The following is a 17,855-nucleotide window of genomic DNA, read 5'->3' on the forward strand; positions in this document are numbered from 1 at the left end:
GTTAAATAAATGCAGTGCAGTAAAGAAGGGTATTGGGAGTGCATTTATAAAGTGTAGCATAGTACTAGGATATCTCAAACTTACATATTCAAACAGTACTTCGAACTGTACTAATACAGTTCTAATATACCTATACTCCCCCACTGGCTTTGGGTGAATGAATGAACACTTTCCTGGAGCAGTAAAATACTCCGCAAACAGCCTGATCAAGAAGTTAGCCAGAGGTTAACGAGGTTCTTGGCTTTGTCATTAGTGGTCAAATCAATGTATGTTCAAATTAGGAGATATTGAATGTTATAGATAAACTCAAGAATAGAAATTCCTCTTCTGATTGGCTTAAACAAAATTTAAAATACAATTAGATTATGTGGAAAAAAAAGCATCATCGCAAAGCTTTTCGTACAACTATACCAAACATTTGTGGATGGGTGATTTTGACAGCTGTAGCACGGTTTAATATTGTAAATAAACACACAATACAACATTGTTTTTCATATGACCAATACTTTTTATTTCACAAAAACATGCATTTAATGGACATTCATTTCCTACTCATGAGGTGTATGAACAAGTGTGGATTTTGAATTTAATATAAGGTTACGTTGTGTATACGTGAGAGCAAAGAAAGTATTTGATAATCCTGTTTGTACTTACTCACATGGGACGTCTCTGTCCAACCTTCTCACCTGTGACTTCTCCAAACACACAACTGAAAACACACCAACAGACAGAGAGAGAGAGAGAGACTATTTTATCATTTTAATCTTCTGTCAGTCTAGTATTGATTGTTTTGATTTCCTGCTGCTGACACTCAGCTTGTGATGTATTAAACCGGAGGCTTACTCATCAGCTGCTGCTGCACAGCATTCAACCCAGACCATGAAGAGATGAAGAGGAGCTCCCGTCACTGCGAGCGGAGCAGGATTCAAAGAGGTCCCCCCATCACATCAGCAGACACATCAAAGTGTGGCTCTGGATCCCTGAGGAGGAGGACAGGAGAGGGGGGTGGAATGAAACAGGAAGTAGGTTAAAATTCAAGGCAAATATTTATCTATTTAAAAGGGACAATGCACATAATATTAAATGTGACAGATTTAGCCATACATTCTAACTTACATCTGGTTGATGACAAACAATAGCCTATTATTTCTCATTCAGGATTAAGTAAAAACAATACATATTAATAATGGCAACTTCAATACTTAAAACACAACCAACTGCCTTACAAAACGTCCGGAATCTTAAGGTAGACGTTTGTATGTTTTTACTGAGGACGCTCCTCGTCTAATAAATCCCAGACTAGTAAAGTCCTCCTGGGAAGATCTACTGACACCTGGCGACGGCTGTCTCACCTAAGCTCACTGCACTTGGACTTCATCTCAGGGAAGTTTTGTGCCTTTCTGTTCAGTGCTACCTGCCGCGTAGCAATACATGTCGCCCTACTTTATTACGCTAAACACGAACGTGCTGAATTTAAACGTTTAGCTTCACGTTCTTTTCATTATTTAATCAAACGCCAGAATTTGCAAAGTCTAATGAGTGCCCAAAACCGAAACGTATACTCTTAAACAAAGGCTGTAATGATTTAATTAAGGCCCATCTCACCCGAACCGATTAATCATTTAGAAACTGATACAGATGAACAATTGGCTTGCTTCGTTTCTGTACTTCCGGTAGCCGAAGAAGAGTTCAGAGAGTTTGTGCTATTAAAGCACACTAAAAATAGTCAATGACAAGCATTGAAAACAATACTATGAGAAAAGTTTGTAGGTACTATCAGCAAAATGTACTTAAAGTGACCATTGTGAATTTAAATATACTTTAATATAGCCTAGCCTTGTTTTGTATGTGTTGTTTTTGGATTCATAGTACTGCTGCATCAATTTGAATGTTGCATTGAACTGCTTTCGATTAAGGTTCGGCAAATTTAAACTATGTTTTATACTGTTGGAAAGTTTAAACTATAGAATAAAATTACATTCTATTAAATCATCAAATGTATATATTTTTGCAGTCCGGTGAGAACTACCCATCTCTACTGTTTCAGCATTGTGGTACTGGACTGATTATTTAAGGTTTTTTTAGTAGCTTGGTTTAAGAAGATTTCTTTCCATCTAAAAAGTGACAATTAATAATCTAATCTTTCAGTATATATAAACATTTCTTTTTGAAAAGTAACTAAAGCTGTGAGACAAACGTAGAGGAGTAAAAAGGTCAATATTTGCCTCTTAGATGTGCTGGAGTAAAAGTATAACGTTGTATAAAATGGAAATACTCAAGTAAAGTACAAGTTCCTTGAAATGGAAGTTAAGTACAGTACTTGAGTGACTTTTCTTAGTTACATCCCACTGTTAAACTAAAATCCTACTAATTAAGTTTGGGAATATAATTGTAGTTAAATGAGTTTAGTGACTCTAAGATAAACAGTTTTTATAAAGGTCATAATGTCTCACGTGACAAACACGGTACTATATAGTTTGAGATCTAACGGTTTAACAGTTGAGTTCTTGCTAATTAGTTATTCAAGGAGGACTTTAAATAACTTTTTAATCGCCTAATCAGTCTTATTGATTATCCATTTGTCTTGTAAACTTGTTCTCACATGGAAGTCCTCTGCGATCACTTTGGCCTCAAACAGCGTGTACCTTCCCTCCATTAAAGAGGTACGGGTATTCAGAATCAGAAATACTTTATTAATCCCCGGGAGGAAATTCAGACGTTACAGTTTATTTATTTAAGGATCTTCTACTGTGACAGGAGGGAAACAAACGTGTTTTCCACCCGCACAGCAGAAAACAGACAGGATTTATGTAAGGAAGTTCTAAGGATAACAGTCTTTAATCTATTCTTGCAGACCAATTGGGAATATTTGCCCGAATGTTAGACTGTGCGAAACACGACAAACTAAACAGTGATGAAACTCAAATCTGTATCCAATAGTTGACTTCACACACAGACTTTGGGGGTCGGTTTACTTCGGTCTGAGAAAGTCTGCCACAATGTAACAAAAGATAATTAAATTATCAATAAAACAAACAGACTGAAAATAAAAGAATGGATGTCCTCAAAGGCTGCACTCTGCAACCAGTGAGGACATCAGAAAAGTGCTATTTTTCATTTGAATTTTCACGCACTTAGGGTTCACATTTTCTTGTGATTTGTCAAAATATATGCCGTTTTAAAATTGTCTTCTGTGCAGGAACAGAAATTAACTAAATGGCACACAAACATGCACTTTATTAACTAATTGAATGCAGCAAATGTCCCTAAAAAGAGAGAAAACAGGCCTCTTACTATTGATTGATTGCTACATTATTTTTTACCTCTAACAGGAAACGTTGAATTTGGTGGTGACCTTTTATTCAAATTGTTTTCAGATATAGTAAAGTAGATTTCTTTAACTTCATTTTATTCAAGTAGACATGTAAGAGTCACAGCCAGGCGTGCCATTTTTCTGGTGTTGCACGAAAGATAATCTTTACTTCAGGCGCACTGAAGTGTGATGTTTACATAAGAACTGATGGATCAGGGCAGTGCTGCAACAGTCTGTGATCAGAGGAACAAGAAGAAACAACACACTTTTTCAAACTCAGATTTTATTAGTCAGTACAAGTAAAACGAAACTGAAGACGAGTTTCTTCATCCCATCCAAAAAATGCACTTCTTCTGTGTCGGCGTTGGAGGCTGAAACAGATAACTCTCACAGCTCTCTCTCCCTTTTAAATAGACTTGTGCCGCTCTGCTTCAGGGAACTTAACGAGACGGAAAACTATCGCCGGAGGGATGTTACGCACTTATAGAGAGAGCATCGCTTCACAAATATAACATTTCGGAGTTGGAACAATGAAAATTAATTTCCCCTAATATGCTAGCGTGGAACATAAATTCTCTAACATACACTCTGTTTTTCCTACTCAAACCGAAACTTAAATCGATGTTTTACTGGGAGTTATTGAGTCACTGCTGATATGGAAGAGGAGCAGTCAAAACTGCTCACGGGAAAACTAAGTAACAGCAGAAACATTGCATGGACTACATTCTTGTTACTCTCTTAGCAAAAATAACTATCTACAGGTTGAACGTCTGTGACTAGATGACTTACCGCATGCACACACGCGCACCATGCACACTCTCTGACCTGTATCAAACTGAATCTCATTTACATATTTAATGCAATGCTTCGTACTAGAGCAAATAACACAAAAAGTGAATTATATAGATATCCACCTCTTATTTTCTTTAATCTTCTGTCTTCGTTCGTCAGCACAGCAGCCCTCTCAGAGCCCCCGGTTTCTTTTACATCTCCTCCACCTTCTTTGAGTCATCGCCAGTTTTCTTCTGGTAGCTGCTGAATTCATTGTTCTTCAGTATAACCTCGTCTGCCAATGCCCTCAGTCTCTCCACTTTTAACATTTATCCGAGGCTTCTCACGGCATCTTTCGGACCCAAAGTTCCTGCCCCTGCCTCCTTAGCATCCACAGTGATTTAAGAGCTCAAAGCTACATGTCCCATTAGTACCTCGGGGGTGGAAAGGGTCTCTTGGGGAGGAACATTGGACCAGCGTCGCACCCTCCTCTTGGACCTGGACGTTTGCCTCTTAGCCTCGGTTCAGGGCCCCGCAGGAATCGAGGAAATGGCGGGCGTGGGGGCCCTCTGGGATGTGGGTGGTGTGCTGGGTGGGGAGGCCGATGTGGAGGTCGCATACCAGGATGACGCATCTCAAGATGAGGTGGTGGTCTTCTTGGAGTGTAGTGCGGAGGAGGCGGGCTGTGCCGTTGGTAGTCGTGAGCATAGTAAGGGTCCTCTGAGGGAGAGACAGGGGGAGTGAGGCGGCCTCGGACTCTGGGGTAGTGGTGTGGAGGGCTGCCCGGCCTGTAAAATGGATCCTCTGGGTGGTGGTAAGGGTCCTCTTGAAAGAAAGGGGCATCGTGATGGTGGGGGTCGTCATGGTAGTGCATGTCGTCTGGGTGAGGGCGCAAGTCCTCTGGGTGAGGCAGACGAGGGCGGTCAATGTCATACATCGCGTCATTGGGATGAAACATGGATTTGTGCTGATGGTCATGGACCACCATCCCGCTGATGACACTGTCCGCTCTGGGTCCCATCATCTCCCCCGTGTCTGAGCGGGGCATCGGCTGCTGCTCTCGGGGAATCATTGAATTGTTTGTCGGAGGAGGGGCGTCAAAGCCATGAGGATGAGGAGGGAGCTTTGGGACAGGAGGGAGGGGGCTTGTGAAGAAACCAGGGTTTGTTTCTAGAGGTTTCTGATTTTGGCCAGCTTGGTATGGATAAAGACCAGACGTCTGGTTTTCTCCAGGCCCTCCAGGCGTTGTAGTGTTGTAGCCTCCAGGTTGTTGAGAGTTCCCCTCTGGGTAAATGTTTCCATACCAACCTCTTTCACTCCCCCCCTGAAAGCCTTCAACTGTCTGTGAGCTGCTGGCACCGCCCGGGGCTCTTTCTCCAGGCACCGGCCCTCCTGTTTGTGCAGGAATCTGCTGGTAATGTGCAACCGGAGCAGTGATCCCGTGCTCTGACATTTCCTGTTTGCCATACTGGTACGGCTGGTAGCCCTGTCCATTGTGAGCCACACCTGGCTGCAGGTGAGGTTGCTGCTGGGGGTTGCTGTTCTGCTGACTGCTGTTCAGGTATGCAATAGGAGCTGATTTAAAGGTTTCTCCAACAGACGACTGACTTGTGTTGGAAGCGAACGGGGCCGTCACAGGCTTGTCCATGATTTCATCTTGAGTTGGGGTGCCCCCGCCCTCGTCACGCACAGGGGTCCCCTCCTGTGTGTCTGCTGGAGGTACTGGGCTGAGATTATCCCCTCCCTGCCCTGGCTGTGAAGGAAACCCAAGGTCAAAGGTGCTGAAAGCAGAGTTCCCCTGCAGGAAGCTGTGGATTTTAGACTCTAAACTCTGACCAGATGCTTCTGGTTCTGCAATCAAATCCATGTCTCTATGAAGAGCCTGGACCAGGGCAGAGGCTGGGTTGGAAGTGTGAGGGGAGCTTGTGCTCTGTTGTACAGTAGAGGTGAGTGAAGAAGGCACGGGTGCAACCGAGGAGACAGACGGGCTCTGAGAGGGTGCTGCTGATGCAGATGTGGATGAGGGAGAGGGAGGAATCTTGCCTGTACTGGAGGCGTCTGAGGACACATGTGCAGCAGGGCTGCTCAGAAGAGAAGAGATACCTATGTAAAGGAAGGGAGAATAAATTAATTAGTGTATTATACAACGTATATTTACGTTAGAAAGTTGAGTTTTAAAACAAAGAGAGGACTCCTTATTCTCACCATCAAGGCTCCCTTTGCCCTGCACTTTGGAGAGAGCGCCAAGGAGGTCGGCAGGACTCACATCCACCTTGGAGAGGAGGTTTACAAGTGAACTGGCATCTTGAGCGGCCACAGAGGCAGCGGGTGTGGTCTTCAATGAGGATGCGGCTGCAGGAGGACTCTCCACTAATGGTCCTAAGAGACAGTAAAGGACACTCAAGTCTAATTGTAAATCACTAGAACTTATCATTAGGATGTGAAGTTTTGAACCGAAGAACCACTTTGAGCTATTACGGACCCACCACCACTCACCTGTGTTCTTGATGACTGAGCTTAAACTGTTGAGGATGGAGCCAATTTTCCCCAGGTCAACGCTTTCCACGGCCGCTGCGGAAGCTGCTACAGGGGGCTCGACCTGTGGGAGGGGCTGCTCTGCTGCTACTGATGGCTCTGGTTTTGCGGGGACTGGAGCGGACACCTCTGGGTGGGTGGGCCGCTCAATCTGCTCCTGAACTGAGAACAAAAATAAGGCAGAGAGAGGCGTGAGGGAGAGAGCTTGGACGCTATGAGAGAAGCACTTTATGTAATGCAATATGGCATCTGTAGTTATTTTATATTCAGTATCAGAATAAAGAATTTAGCTTCTCATTTTTCTACAAGTAGGTTGTTTATGGGACCACAGAAGTCACTGCCAATAAATTAATGGAGGGAAACATGCTGCCAAAAACAGTCTGTCCAGCTTTCTGTGAAAACAAATATATGCAGGTCATCCATCTAAAAAATTACATTTAAAAACCTTTACATAGCTAGTAGACATCTATCTATGTACAGGTGCAATTTGGTAAGAAGGTCTTTGAACTTCATATCTTCAATCATATAAGCAAAGCAGAGGATGTTGTTGCCAATAAAAACGCGTAATAGGATATAAAAATCAGTCAAATGACAGATAACTGGATGTAAAAATGAATCTAATTTTAATTCGATGAATCTGCGGGTAGCGAAATGTGTTCCTGGGAAATTGGCTGGAAGAAATGCTCGGATGGTTTCCATCATATGAAGGCTGCGATCGGACAGATACTCAGCATGATTCATCGACTTTGCTCGTCTATTTTTGGAGGTTCTTCTCATTTTCATTATTTCAAAACAATTTCTGCCAAAGAAAACCAGTTGGAATATGCAAACAGCATTTATGATTAATGCGTTTAAAGCTCCTGTGAGGAACTTTTGGTTTGTGTTGATTCTGGCGCCCCCTGTGGACAAAGCCGTACCTAGGTTATTTTTTTGGCTTTTTGCCTTTATTCATAGGACAGCCGAAGAGAGACACGAAATGTGGGGAGCAGAGAGTGGGGGATGACATGCACCAAATGGATCGGCAGACCGGAAGTCGAACCTGCGATCAGTGCAACGAGGACTGTAGCCTCTATACATGAGGCGCCTGCTCTACCAACCGAGCCAAACCAGCGCCCCTTAAGTGGTGGTTTTTAACAAAAAATCTCACCCTGCTTTCTTTAACAGTCATGCGAATCACTCACTTTAAACTTTTGCCCTGGAAAATGTAAACAAAGGCAGCGTGCAGTTAATCAGAAGTCATGCAGAAGTAATCAATCTTGTCGGTGATGGTCTGGTTTGCTTTCGTAGGTCATATAAGTCTCTTTCACACATGCACTCCTGACATTTTCCTGAAAATTTCAGGAGAGTCTGACCCCGACATTACCCAGAGTTGCCCATTTACACATCTCCCTCACACATATGCGCTCGCTATTACGTCCCTCCTGTAAATGCATTGATTGAGGTGCGGAGTTTTCTGTTAAAGTGCAGCTGTATAGTGTCAGTCTCTTTAGTCGGGTTTGATCGTTTCAACAGGTAACTACGAGCCTCCTCTGCTACTGTGAAAACGAGGTCCTGGGTGAAAAATACAAACCACGAGTTGTGGTTTTTGGGAGTGTTTTAAAAAAGAGCAGCTCACAATGGATGTAAACAGAGCAGACGGATAGGAAGAGAGAAGCAGAAAGAGCTGCTGCATGTGTGCAGGTACAGCAGGTGAAGGTGTGTGGGGAGAAATAACTGAAGACAAGCAAGGTGAGCAGATTAAAGCAGTTGTGGAGAAGAATGAAGCACAGTTATAAAGGAATAACGATACAGCTTTTTAAAAATACGGCGACGTATTGATTGCTGCTTCCTCTCCCTTCACTCGCTGGCAGTAAATGTTCCTGAGTATTTCCTGCTGCGTTAACACACCGGCCGACACGAACATTATACAAGGTCGCTGGCAGGAGAAAATCGCGGTCAAAAAATGGCCGTTTGCGTTCACACGTGCAGCCCACCCAGGTAAAGTCAGGACATGTTTAGGAGTGCAGTGCATTTCTGAAAAGGGTCAAAAAACTCGAGGAGCTTTGAAAGCACCAGTCCCCTCCTCACCTATAATGCCTGCGCTCTCCATTTCTTCCTCAGAGAGCTCCATGTCCTCCACTTCAAATTTATCATTCTGCCCAAGAGTCTCAATCGGTCTGGGGGATCCACCCGGTGAGGACAAGGGGCTCGGCGCCGGCGGCTCTGCCTCGTCGTCCATAGCGGAGCCATCGAGATCTGGATCAGGGTGGGCCAAATCCAGACCATGAAAAGGGGACTCCGAGCCGGTTGGAGACGGCGCGTCTGCAGAGGGTGAGGGGATGGGGGACTCGTCCAGGTCTGGTAAGGTGGCCTTCAGGCTGTCCAGCTTACGCTTCAGGTGAGAGACCCGGTTAGCAAACGTCTGGTAGGCCTGAAGAGGAAAGGTAAAAAAAGGGAGCTTAATAATTAACTCTCATCACATCTGGAGACTCTAAAAAGCAAGAGGAGCTACTGACAAGTAAGAGCCTGAATAAAATTACACTACAAGGTGGTAGAATTGCTGTAACCGACCGTGGATATCCAAGTTTTTGTGATTGAGCGCAGAAATTTAAACAGGAATCTGACAACAAACACATCTGTTACTCACGTTAGCAACAATCTTGACCTCCTTGTACTGCATCTCATAGAAGATATCTGCGTTGCTGAGAGCCTCCATGACAGGAGGGCCTACTTTACTCTCTCTGTCAAGGAACTTCACAAACTCCTGAAGCTGCGCACTTCCCTCCTCAAAGTCTTTGGAGAACTTCTTCCCTCCGGCTTTATCTGGAAGAAACAAGCAGGACAGGACGACTTTAGAGTGAATGTATGAAAGAGAAAGTATAATGCCGGTGATGAAGCCGAGAAGGTCTCTGTGCTGCAGTGAGACAGCCAGTACAAAAGTGGAGGATGACTTCAGAAGGCACCTTTAAGTTTCCTGAGGGCCTCAGAACTGCAGATGTCAACCCGCATAGCTGCCAGCTGTTTCTCTCTCAGGTCAACCTGCTCCATAGATCTCTTGTACTTGGACAGTTGGTCTACGAGTGCCTGCGGCTAAAGCAGAGGGAGCAGTCAGACACGACGTCAGAGCAACCCAGCGATTGAGTAAAGCAGAAAAAAATGTACACCAACGAGCGTATACACATTTATAACAATGCTGCAGTACAGGATGGGCTTAATATGTCTCACTTACCACAAACTCAGCAACAACCTTCGACCGTAGATCTGCTTTAGACTCAACAGGAGCTTCAAAAAAGTAACAAGAAAAATTAGACACATCAAAATGCTAAACGTCGATTATATACCGACAAAACACACATCAGTATTTACACCCACAATTAGTGTTTAAAGAAGTTAATAAAATTCAAAATTAAGCCAAGATTTTGCAAGGTTAGTGTGAAGACAAGGTATTGATTGATTTTTCAGTTAATTTTGCATCAAGCACAAAAAGTTCAAAAGAAACCAAAGTACAGCAACAGTGGTCGAACATTTCGTTTCTTTACGAAGTTACAGAGCTCGGCCGATATATATTGCACAGCTGATATGATAAAGACGAATACATCAGCATATGTTTTTGATTTGCACCTATATAAAAACTTTTTTAACAGTTAATATTATGCGGAAAACAATGCTTGGAAGTAAAGCTTAAATAGTATCAATGCTTGTCCACTGAATTGGTTTACAATAGGGGTGGGAATCGCATGGTAACTCAGGATACAATCTGATACGTGATACGTGCCCTACGATAACAATAATATCACGATACAGGAATTCTGCAATAATTGATATATTACAAGACAATCATATAATGATACATCACGATATCTGATTAAATGAAGAATATAAAATGCCCCTAGAAATGCCCCTTTTCACCGCTGTCCGACATTATCCCGCTCTCGTCTTCTTCTTCTTTTATCCTGCTGCCAACTTCTTCTTCGGCCAATTAATTTCCGCTCACGTTCAGTGTTTCCGCTACATACATTTTGCAGTGGCGGCAATAATTTTGCAGCGGCAGGGCTTTCTATAACATGTTCTGAAGTTGCAATTAAACGACCGAGATGTCCGCTCCAAATGAACGGCCGTTCGCCTGCTCTCCTCGTTTGGAGTCACAGGACGTTAAGTTGTGGCAACCAATTAAACAGCGGGACCAGTTTACTCCTCACACAGTGTTCTAAGAAGGTCTGACATCGGACGCTGTTTGTCCGCACACAATCATATGCAGTTCTATTACGCAATCTAAACAATCATATTGTGCATCTCCGTTCGTCCCTTTCTTAAATGCATTTTTCAGCGTCATAATTTAGTATCGGAATCAGTGTCATGTCCCATATCAGTCTGGCTCTAGTTATTTTACAGCTTGGTAAAATCTGCCACAAACATCTTGAAGCCCGACTCTTTTTCATTCTCATCCAGCCACAATAAATCTACATAAATGGAGGTCATGTAAAAATATTTTACGACCTCAGACAGGACAGCGGAACACAAAAGGAACATAATTCTCAGTTTCACTCAGCTCTCATAACAAACACAGTCTGTCCTCCTCTGGAGTGACATTGAACCTGTCACTGTATTAATAAAAATGTCAGAAAGCAAGTGAGAAATGTAATAAGCCAACACGCTTACTTTTCTGCTCCACAGGCGTCTCCGGGGGAGACTCCTCTTTGACTAAACTACTCCTCAGCTCGGCGATGAGTGTCCCTGAATACACAGCCCTCTCCTCCCAGATGGTCAGTATCCTCTCCACTGATTTAATTACCTTGGGGTCACCTTCAAAGCTGGATGACAGAATCAGAAGAGAGGAGACAGGGGTTATTTATGTTTTGTGTTGTAATGACATTTGCTTATTTATACATGTTTGTGAAATGAATAAAACAAAGAGTAGGACAGAGGAGACTAAGGGAAAAGAGGAGGATGAAGGGGAAGAGGAAAACATACTATCATCATGTTATCTAATCAACTACTTACTTGACGAGTACGAAGGCGTCACGAAGCACCTCAGCGAACGCAGTGCGGTAAACGATGGCATTTTTCCTTTTACAGTTCTGAATGACATCATTGGCGATATAAAAAAGGTTGAGTCTGTGTGCGGCGTCAGCTGTTGGAGGAAAGAGAAAACAAACATTAACAAGGCTCATTTATTTCAACAGCTTTTAAATATTTTAGCAGTATTGCTGGAATGTATTGAATATCTGCTCTTCAAATGTCAAAAAAACAAGCATCCATCACTTATGACAAACAACTTCCCAGCAGCCAAAATCATATTAGTTTTGTGATGTGATTAAATGTGAGAATCAAACAAAAGTTAGACATAGTTGAGCTGTAAAATCTAAAATGTATGACAATAAACAATAATCTATTCACTCTCTTAAACGACAGATTAATAATAATAAACATTCATGGGTTATAAACGCTATGGCTGATTAATTAACTTGTTCTAAGAGGTCCATGCATGTCATCCAACCAGCATCAGACTGTGTCTCAGAACATGACCATTGTTTTTTGAAACCACATCAATATTTTCATGTATACTTCACCGACTGAGACTTTCTTTTATTGACCAAAACAACAAAACTTTTCAACCGCATCTTATCAAAGAATGTGTGCAAAAACTAAGAATCACACCAAGACTTCTATACAAACTTAGGTTACTTACATATGTTACTACGGATATACTTTCAAAAGTACAGAGAGGTAACAACCAGCCATAAAAATGCAAAATAACTTCATAACTAAGTCCAGTGTATGCAGTCAGTGCACTGCAATAAAGGGTGAGAAAATAACAGCAACCAGTCAAATGGTGGTAAAATATGGAAGTGGCAGATTCAGAGCCAACATCATGATTGATTGATTAGTAGCTGGTACATTATCATACACATCTATCTGTAAGATGCTGACAGATGTTCACATTTTAAAAGGTCATTTCCCATCTTGCTGCAATGTACAGGAAAATGGTCATCTTGTTTTTACCCCAGAAAAGTTATTGCAAGTATGTTTTGATGTGTCATTAATAGTGAAAACTTCAAGGGGGGGCATTCGGCGTCAAGGTAGTGATGGAAAGTGTCAAGTGTTGAAGATCACTCTAAGCATCGGGCCAGGTCCTACTCAGGTCCTTTGGAGCGTTCATGTTATAACCAACAGTCCATGGTAAGCTTTTCAATCATAATATCTATGTTTCCAACTGAGCTGCCCCACTGTCACTGTATTTATTTTAAATCTTAACAAACATTTTACACAAAATCTCTAATGCGTAGGCAAGGTGGGCTACTGGGCTTGCAATACATTTACATCAGGGTGACGGGCATATCGACGGTGACCAATGGGTGAAACATCATATCTTCAGCACAAAGCACAAACCTCAGGTCAAACAAGAAGCTCTATTTTAAAGATAAAGGGTTATACTTCTACAGGCTTAAACCAAAATCAATAGGAGTTCATGTACCTTGTGTTCAACACAAAAGCACCACACAAGAGTCCACTGTCAACTCACTGCCAGGTCAACTGATTTCATGTAGCCTATGTATTAAGCCAATATTTGATGGTTTAAATATTTGATATCTATCAGAAACAAAACTATAATCTTTTCAAAGACTCGCTGCATTTCAGGTAACCAAAACTAAATCTCACACACAACTTTAAACACAAACAGCTAACTGAGAGAAAAGCAGACGAAAGAGAGGCACGGTCACAGAGTTTAGTCTGTGAGTCTACCAGACGACCTTGACATTGAAGGTGATTACAAAAAGGTGGAGGTGAAATACAAGTTTTCTAAATGATAAATACAATAAATTCAAGTCTTCAGAATACAAAGTAGTGGGAGAAAATGAGTTCAAAAGTAAAAAGTTTCAACTTTCATTCAATACCAACACCTTTTTCGAGGACAGAAAATAGACAAAAATTGAATATTGAAAAACAAGAACCTTCTTAGTTTAGTATTATGGCACATGCACAAAAAAATTCACATTAAAATGTAATTTTCTGAAAGCAGTTATTGGTTAGCCTAGATACATATTGATTTCTCTGTTTATCATCTATAAACTTTCCATCGCCCGTATGTCAAGGCCATGAACAGAGACTATTGAATCCTTTGAGATAATGTTCAAGATTAGATTATATATTTAAAAGGACAATGAAATTAATTATTTATCAAAGATTTGGCTGACCGTTGAGGTCGGCCCTACACAAGGGTCTGTATGTGACTGACTAACGGTACTTTCACAGCCGTAGAGAGAGAGAGTTGCGACATCACAATGGCGGATCATGGAGCATATTGGACCTCCACTTTCAAACACGTTGTCATCAGCCTCATAAGGACAGTCCTTGTAACACATTGCCCACAAAAGCGCACATTGGCCTGATGCGGTCAGCCACATACGAGGTTTTGACCGAGCCTGTTTTTGAAATTGTGAAAAATGGCAATCACAATTTCCCAGAGAACAAGGTGACGTTTTGACACGTGTTATGACCGACACAAAGATATTTCATTTAAAGCACTGACTCATATTTTAAGAAGCAGGGAACAACAGCATCTTTCCTAAATAACCTTGTACATATTTATTTACATAATCAGGTGTTAATGCCCTTCTATGCAGTTTGTCATGATTCTATTCATTTAATAAATTTTGTAGATAGTTCACCATGTTTTATTTTGACCTTGTGCACTTCTCTGTGAATTCTTCAATCATTACTGACATCAAATACCGGTGGTAATTGGCTTCTTGACACATTAACAGAACACTCAGATGTTTACTAGTCATATACCTTATCACCTTGCAGCAAAGGCTTACGCAATATATTTCTAAGTTAAGAAATAAACAGTTATTTAACTAAGGCCAACAAGAGGACAGCATTTCACAAGACATCATACTTCAAACACGGACTGAGAAGCACAATCTGTAACTGTTGTAACATTTTCACAACGCTCGTAGTGAAGGAAACGGCCTTGTCCTATCGCTCAGCAAAACAGACCAATGACAAACCATCTGATTACTCTTCAGGAGCGTCTCTTGCTCTTTGCTCAAACAACGAAGCAAACAGAGTTACAAAACAAAGCCAAACAGAAGCCGAAGCAAAGACGATAAGTGCTTCAAGACTCGACACAAAAGGAGACGGCTCATGTGAAAGTCGTACGAGGCCCAAAGCTGGTGAAAGATGTGTTTTGGTGTTCAGTTACGAAACAACGTGTGGGATTCTGGCTGTTAAGATTTACTACAGTATCATTATGCAACGTTTTCTTAACTGTATAGAATAAAACATCATGCTCAATTTTCAACCATAGTGCAAATATTCTACATTCTAAAAATATTAAATAGAAATGTCACAGTTTACATCACAGATATACCATCATTCAACAGACAACAGAGCTACTTATCAACACTGCTTTCAATGATGAGATTAAGTACAAAAATCCTCAAGAGTAGAGTGAGAACAATACAACACATAATTAAGTAGCAACATGACCAGAATAACCTGTTTAGGGGGTCTGGTCCATGTTTCCATCAGGCACACAGCAGCACCCATCCTCACAATATACATTGTGCGCAGAGACCCAGAAACCAACTAGTCCTTCTGGAGTTACACACCCTTCCTGTCACCACAACTTAGTTACAGAAAATGCACTATGGCAGCACAATATAGACGACTCTATGTGTTACATTTACGCACACTGGACCTCCATAGAATTTCTGTACACTGCACTATTTTTAATTTGATGCTGTAAGCTTTTGGCACTCACCAATATCCTGCACATCTGTACAGTTTTTAATCACACCTGGCGTACATATTGTGAATTGTACTGATAGTTTTTTCTTACTGCCTTTTTTATCTTTATATTTTGTTCTATTTAAGTCTTTTACTTATCTTTGTTCAAGTTCTGTTGTAATTGTTCTGCACCAAAACACCAAGTCAAATCCCTTGTATGTGTAAACCTACGTGGCATGAAACGATTCGGATTCTGACTATATTAAAGCTGTAAATAGGTTCGGACAACGAGGTCTCAACAGCATAGTTTAATGGTGCAGGTCCCAGTTGAAATTGTGTTTAAGGGAGGTTCAAAACTCCCTATCCCCCCAAAAAGGACAATAAACAAATAGCTAAACTGGAAATGATACACATGCAAATTGGGACTTAAATGGCTGCTTTTGGATGCTTTTCTTGGCTGGTAGCTTTGAACAGCACATGAGAACTGACAAACAAACACCACACTTCACTACAACTTTTTAGCCGCAAAGGGAGGTTGTTCAGCATCCATTTGTAAAAGCATTAAAGTATTTTCTCAAGCGACAAATAATCTCATTTGAAAGCACCTGACAGTGTGCTTCTACGTAACAAGGCAGTATTGGCTAACTATTTCCTGGCCGGCTAAATTAGCAGTTTTGAACTACACAGTTTCCCTGTGCTTCAAACTAGCATTAGTGTAATTCACTTTTTCTTTGGCTCGTAAGTCAGAAATAAAAAATAATATTATCTCCTTTGATTAAGACAACAGCTGAAGCAGCATCTGTCAGTTTAGCTGGTAGTAAAGCTACTTACATTTCCTCAAACACTTCATCCAATGCCGCACAATCAGGCTGTGGTACTTCTTGTTGTCGATGCACCACGTTGACAGTCCTTGAATCGAGTCCATCGTGTTTGTGACACTTTGAAACTTCCTCTCTAAAGTGGACTCTAGAGAGCCGCCTGAAGCTGCTCCAGCTGCCATGTCCGAAGGAGCTCGCGCTGCGCTCTACCATTACAAACACCAACTGAAGTTAGCTGCGGCTAGCAATTAGCTTAGCAAACTAGCTTGACGTAGCACGGATACCATGGCATTCAGATACCGCTCAGCTGCCATTGCAGGGTTACAAAAGCTGTTTTCAATTACTTCCTGTGTCTATAAAATATCCACCGTGTTCTTCCGAATCAGCTTATGTTAAATATAATTTAAGGACTAAAACTCAGCACCTCGCGACATCATGGACATTTATCCAACTGTACATTTAGGGGGGTCTGTTTACTCCTTGCTCGTTGCCGCGATAAAGGACACTTCCGCAAACACGGCTTGAATATGGCGCCCCCTAGTGCCACGGAAGCTTTTAACAATTATCAGCGCCCCCTGCTGTGTGTTATTGGTATTGTATGGAAACTATTTATTATACTGCAAGTGAAGCAGTGTTGGAAGAAGTATTTGAATATTTAAAGAAATTAACTGCTCTCCAAATATTATCCAGATAAAAGCACAGACGTTCTATCGGCAAAATGTACATCAGGTATCAGAAGTAAAAGTACTTATTATGCAATATAGTACGCTCTCTGTAAAGAAGTAGAAATTTTCTATATAATTACGGTATCTATAGATTTATTGATACTGATGTGTGATATTGGAGCCATTTTTTATCATTTCAGTACCATAGATTAGTTCAATCGATAGTGATACAATATATTTTTTTGGATGATGTTTTGTTCTGAATAAAAAATCTTGATTTGAAAAGTTGGTAGAAACTCATATATATATAATCCTGGGGAAAAGTAGTCTGCTTTATCTATACTTATGTCTCATGTAGTCAGTGCTTAACCTAAATAATCAGATTTAAGGGAATAATTCTAATAAATGAATAACCTGATGAATTTATAAAAAGCCATATAAAGTGATTTTAACTTAAACTGAACTCAAACATATCTAAGTCTTCCAACTAAAGATAATTGGACCTGTCAGTGTATTTCATTAGAAATCAACAGACATATTCTGTATTTGAATGAACCACATTTTTCATTTAATATATAAAAAACACGTGCTTTTATCAGTCAAACACCAACAATGACAACATACAGTATAAGAAAGACAGAAATAGGCTAAAACAAAGTGAATGTATAAGAAAAATCGAAGACATACAAACTGAAAATAAGATTTTCTCTTTCAGTTTTTCTCCTAGTAAACATAAATAAAATGTAAAACCCAGCACAGCAAAAACCTGTTCTGAAGCTGCATTTTACCAAAACACTACATTGCGATATTGTTCCTGGCCTTACACTCAAGGAAAATTACTGAAGGTGAGGCCTGAAGAGCAGCTACACGGCAATGACACGTGGTGACATTTGACCACTGTTAGTGAAGTATTATCCTTTTGCGTGATTGATGATGTAATTTACCGGCATATTTATGGTTACCTTTATGATTCTCATATAAGGCTGACTGGTGACAAACCAGAGATGAAACACCATTCAACATGAATGATATCAGATTGAA

The 17,855-nt window shown here is 41.1% G+C and overlaps 1 protein-coding gene across 1 annotated transcript; it reads right to left on the reverse strand.

Moving 5' to 3' along the window:
- Positions 1-484: 484 nt before the first annotated feature.
- Positions 485-16,610, reverse strand: rprd2a (regulation of nuclear pre-mRNA domain containing 2a). Its single transcript, XM_069682045.1, has 12 exons — positions 16,163-16,610; positions 11,600-11,729; positions 11,258-11,409; positions 9,828-9,880; positions 9,562-9,688; positions 9,246-9,421; positions 8,687-9,029; positions 6,581-6,781; positions 6,290-6,463; positions 4,228-6,187; positions 844-980; positions 485-709 (listed from the first exon to the last, which is right to left on the reverse strand). Exons 1-10 carry the CDS (start codon positions 16,329-16,331, stop codon positions 4,512-4,514), a joined length of 3,201 nt encoding a protein of 1,066 aa, XP_069538146.1. The 5' UTR covers positions 16,332-16,610; the 3' UTR covers positions 485-709; positions 844-980; positions 4,228-4,511.
- Positions 16,611-17,855: the final 1,245 nt, after the last annotated feature.

The sequence above is a fragment of the Semicossyphus pulcher genome, unplaced genomic scaffold, assembly GCF_022749685.1.
Source record: "Semicossyphus pulcher isolate SPU_LCO1_2020_fin unplaced genomic scaffold, fSemPul1.0.p SCAF_5, whole genome shotgun sequence".
Taxonomy (NCBI): domain Eukaryota; kingdom Metazoa; phylum Chordata; class Actinopteri; order Labriformes; family Labridae; genus Semicossyphus; species Semicossyphus pulcher.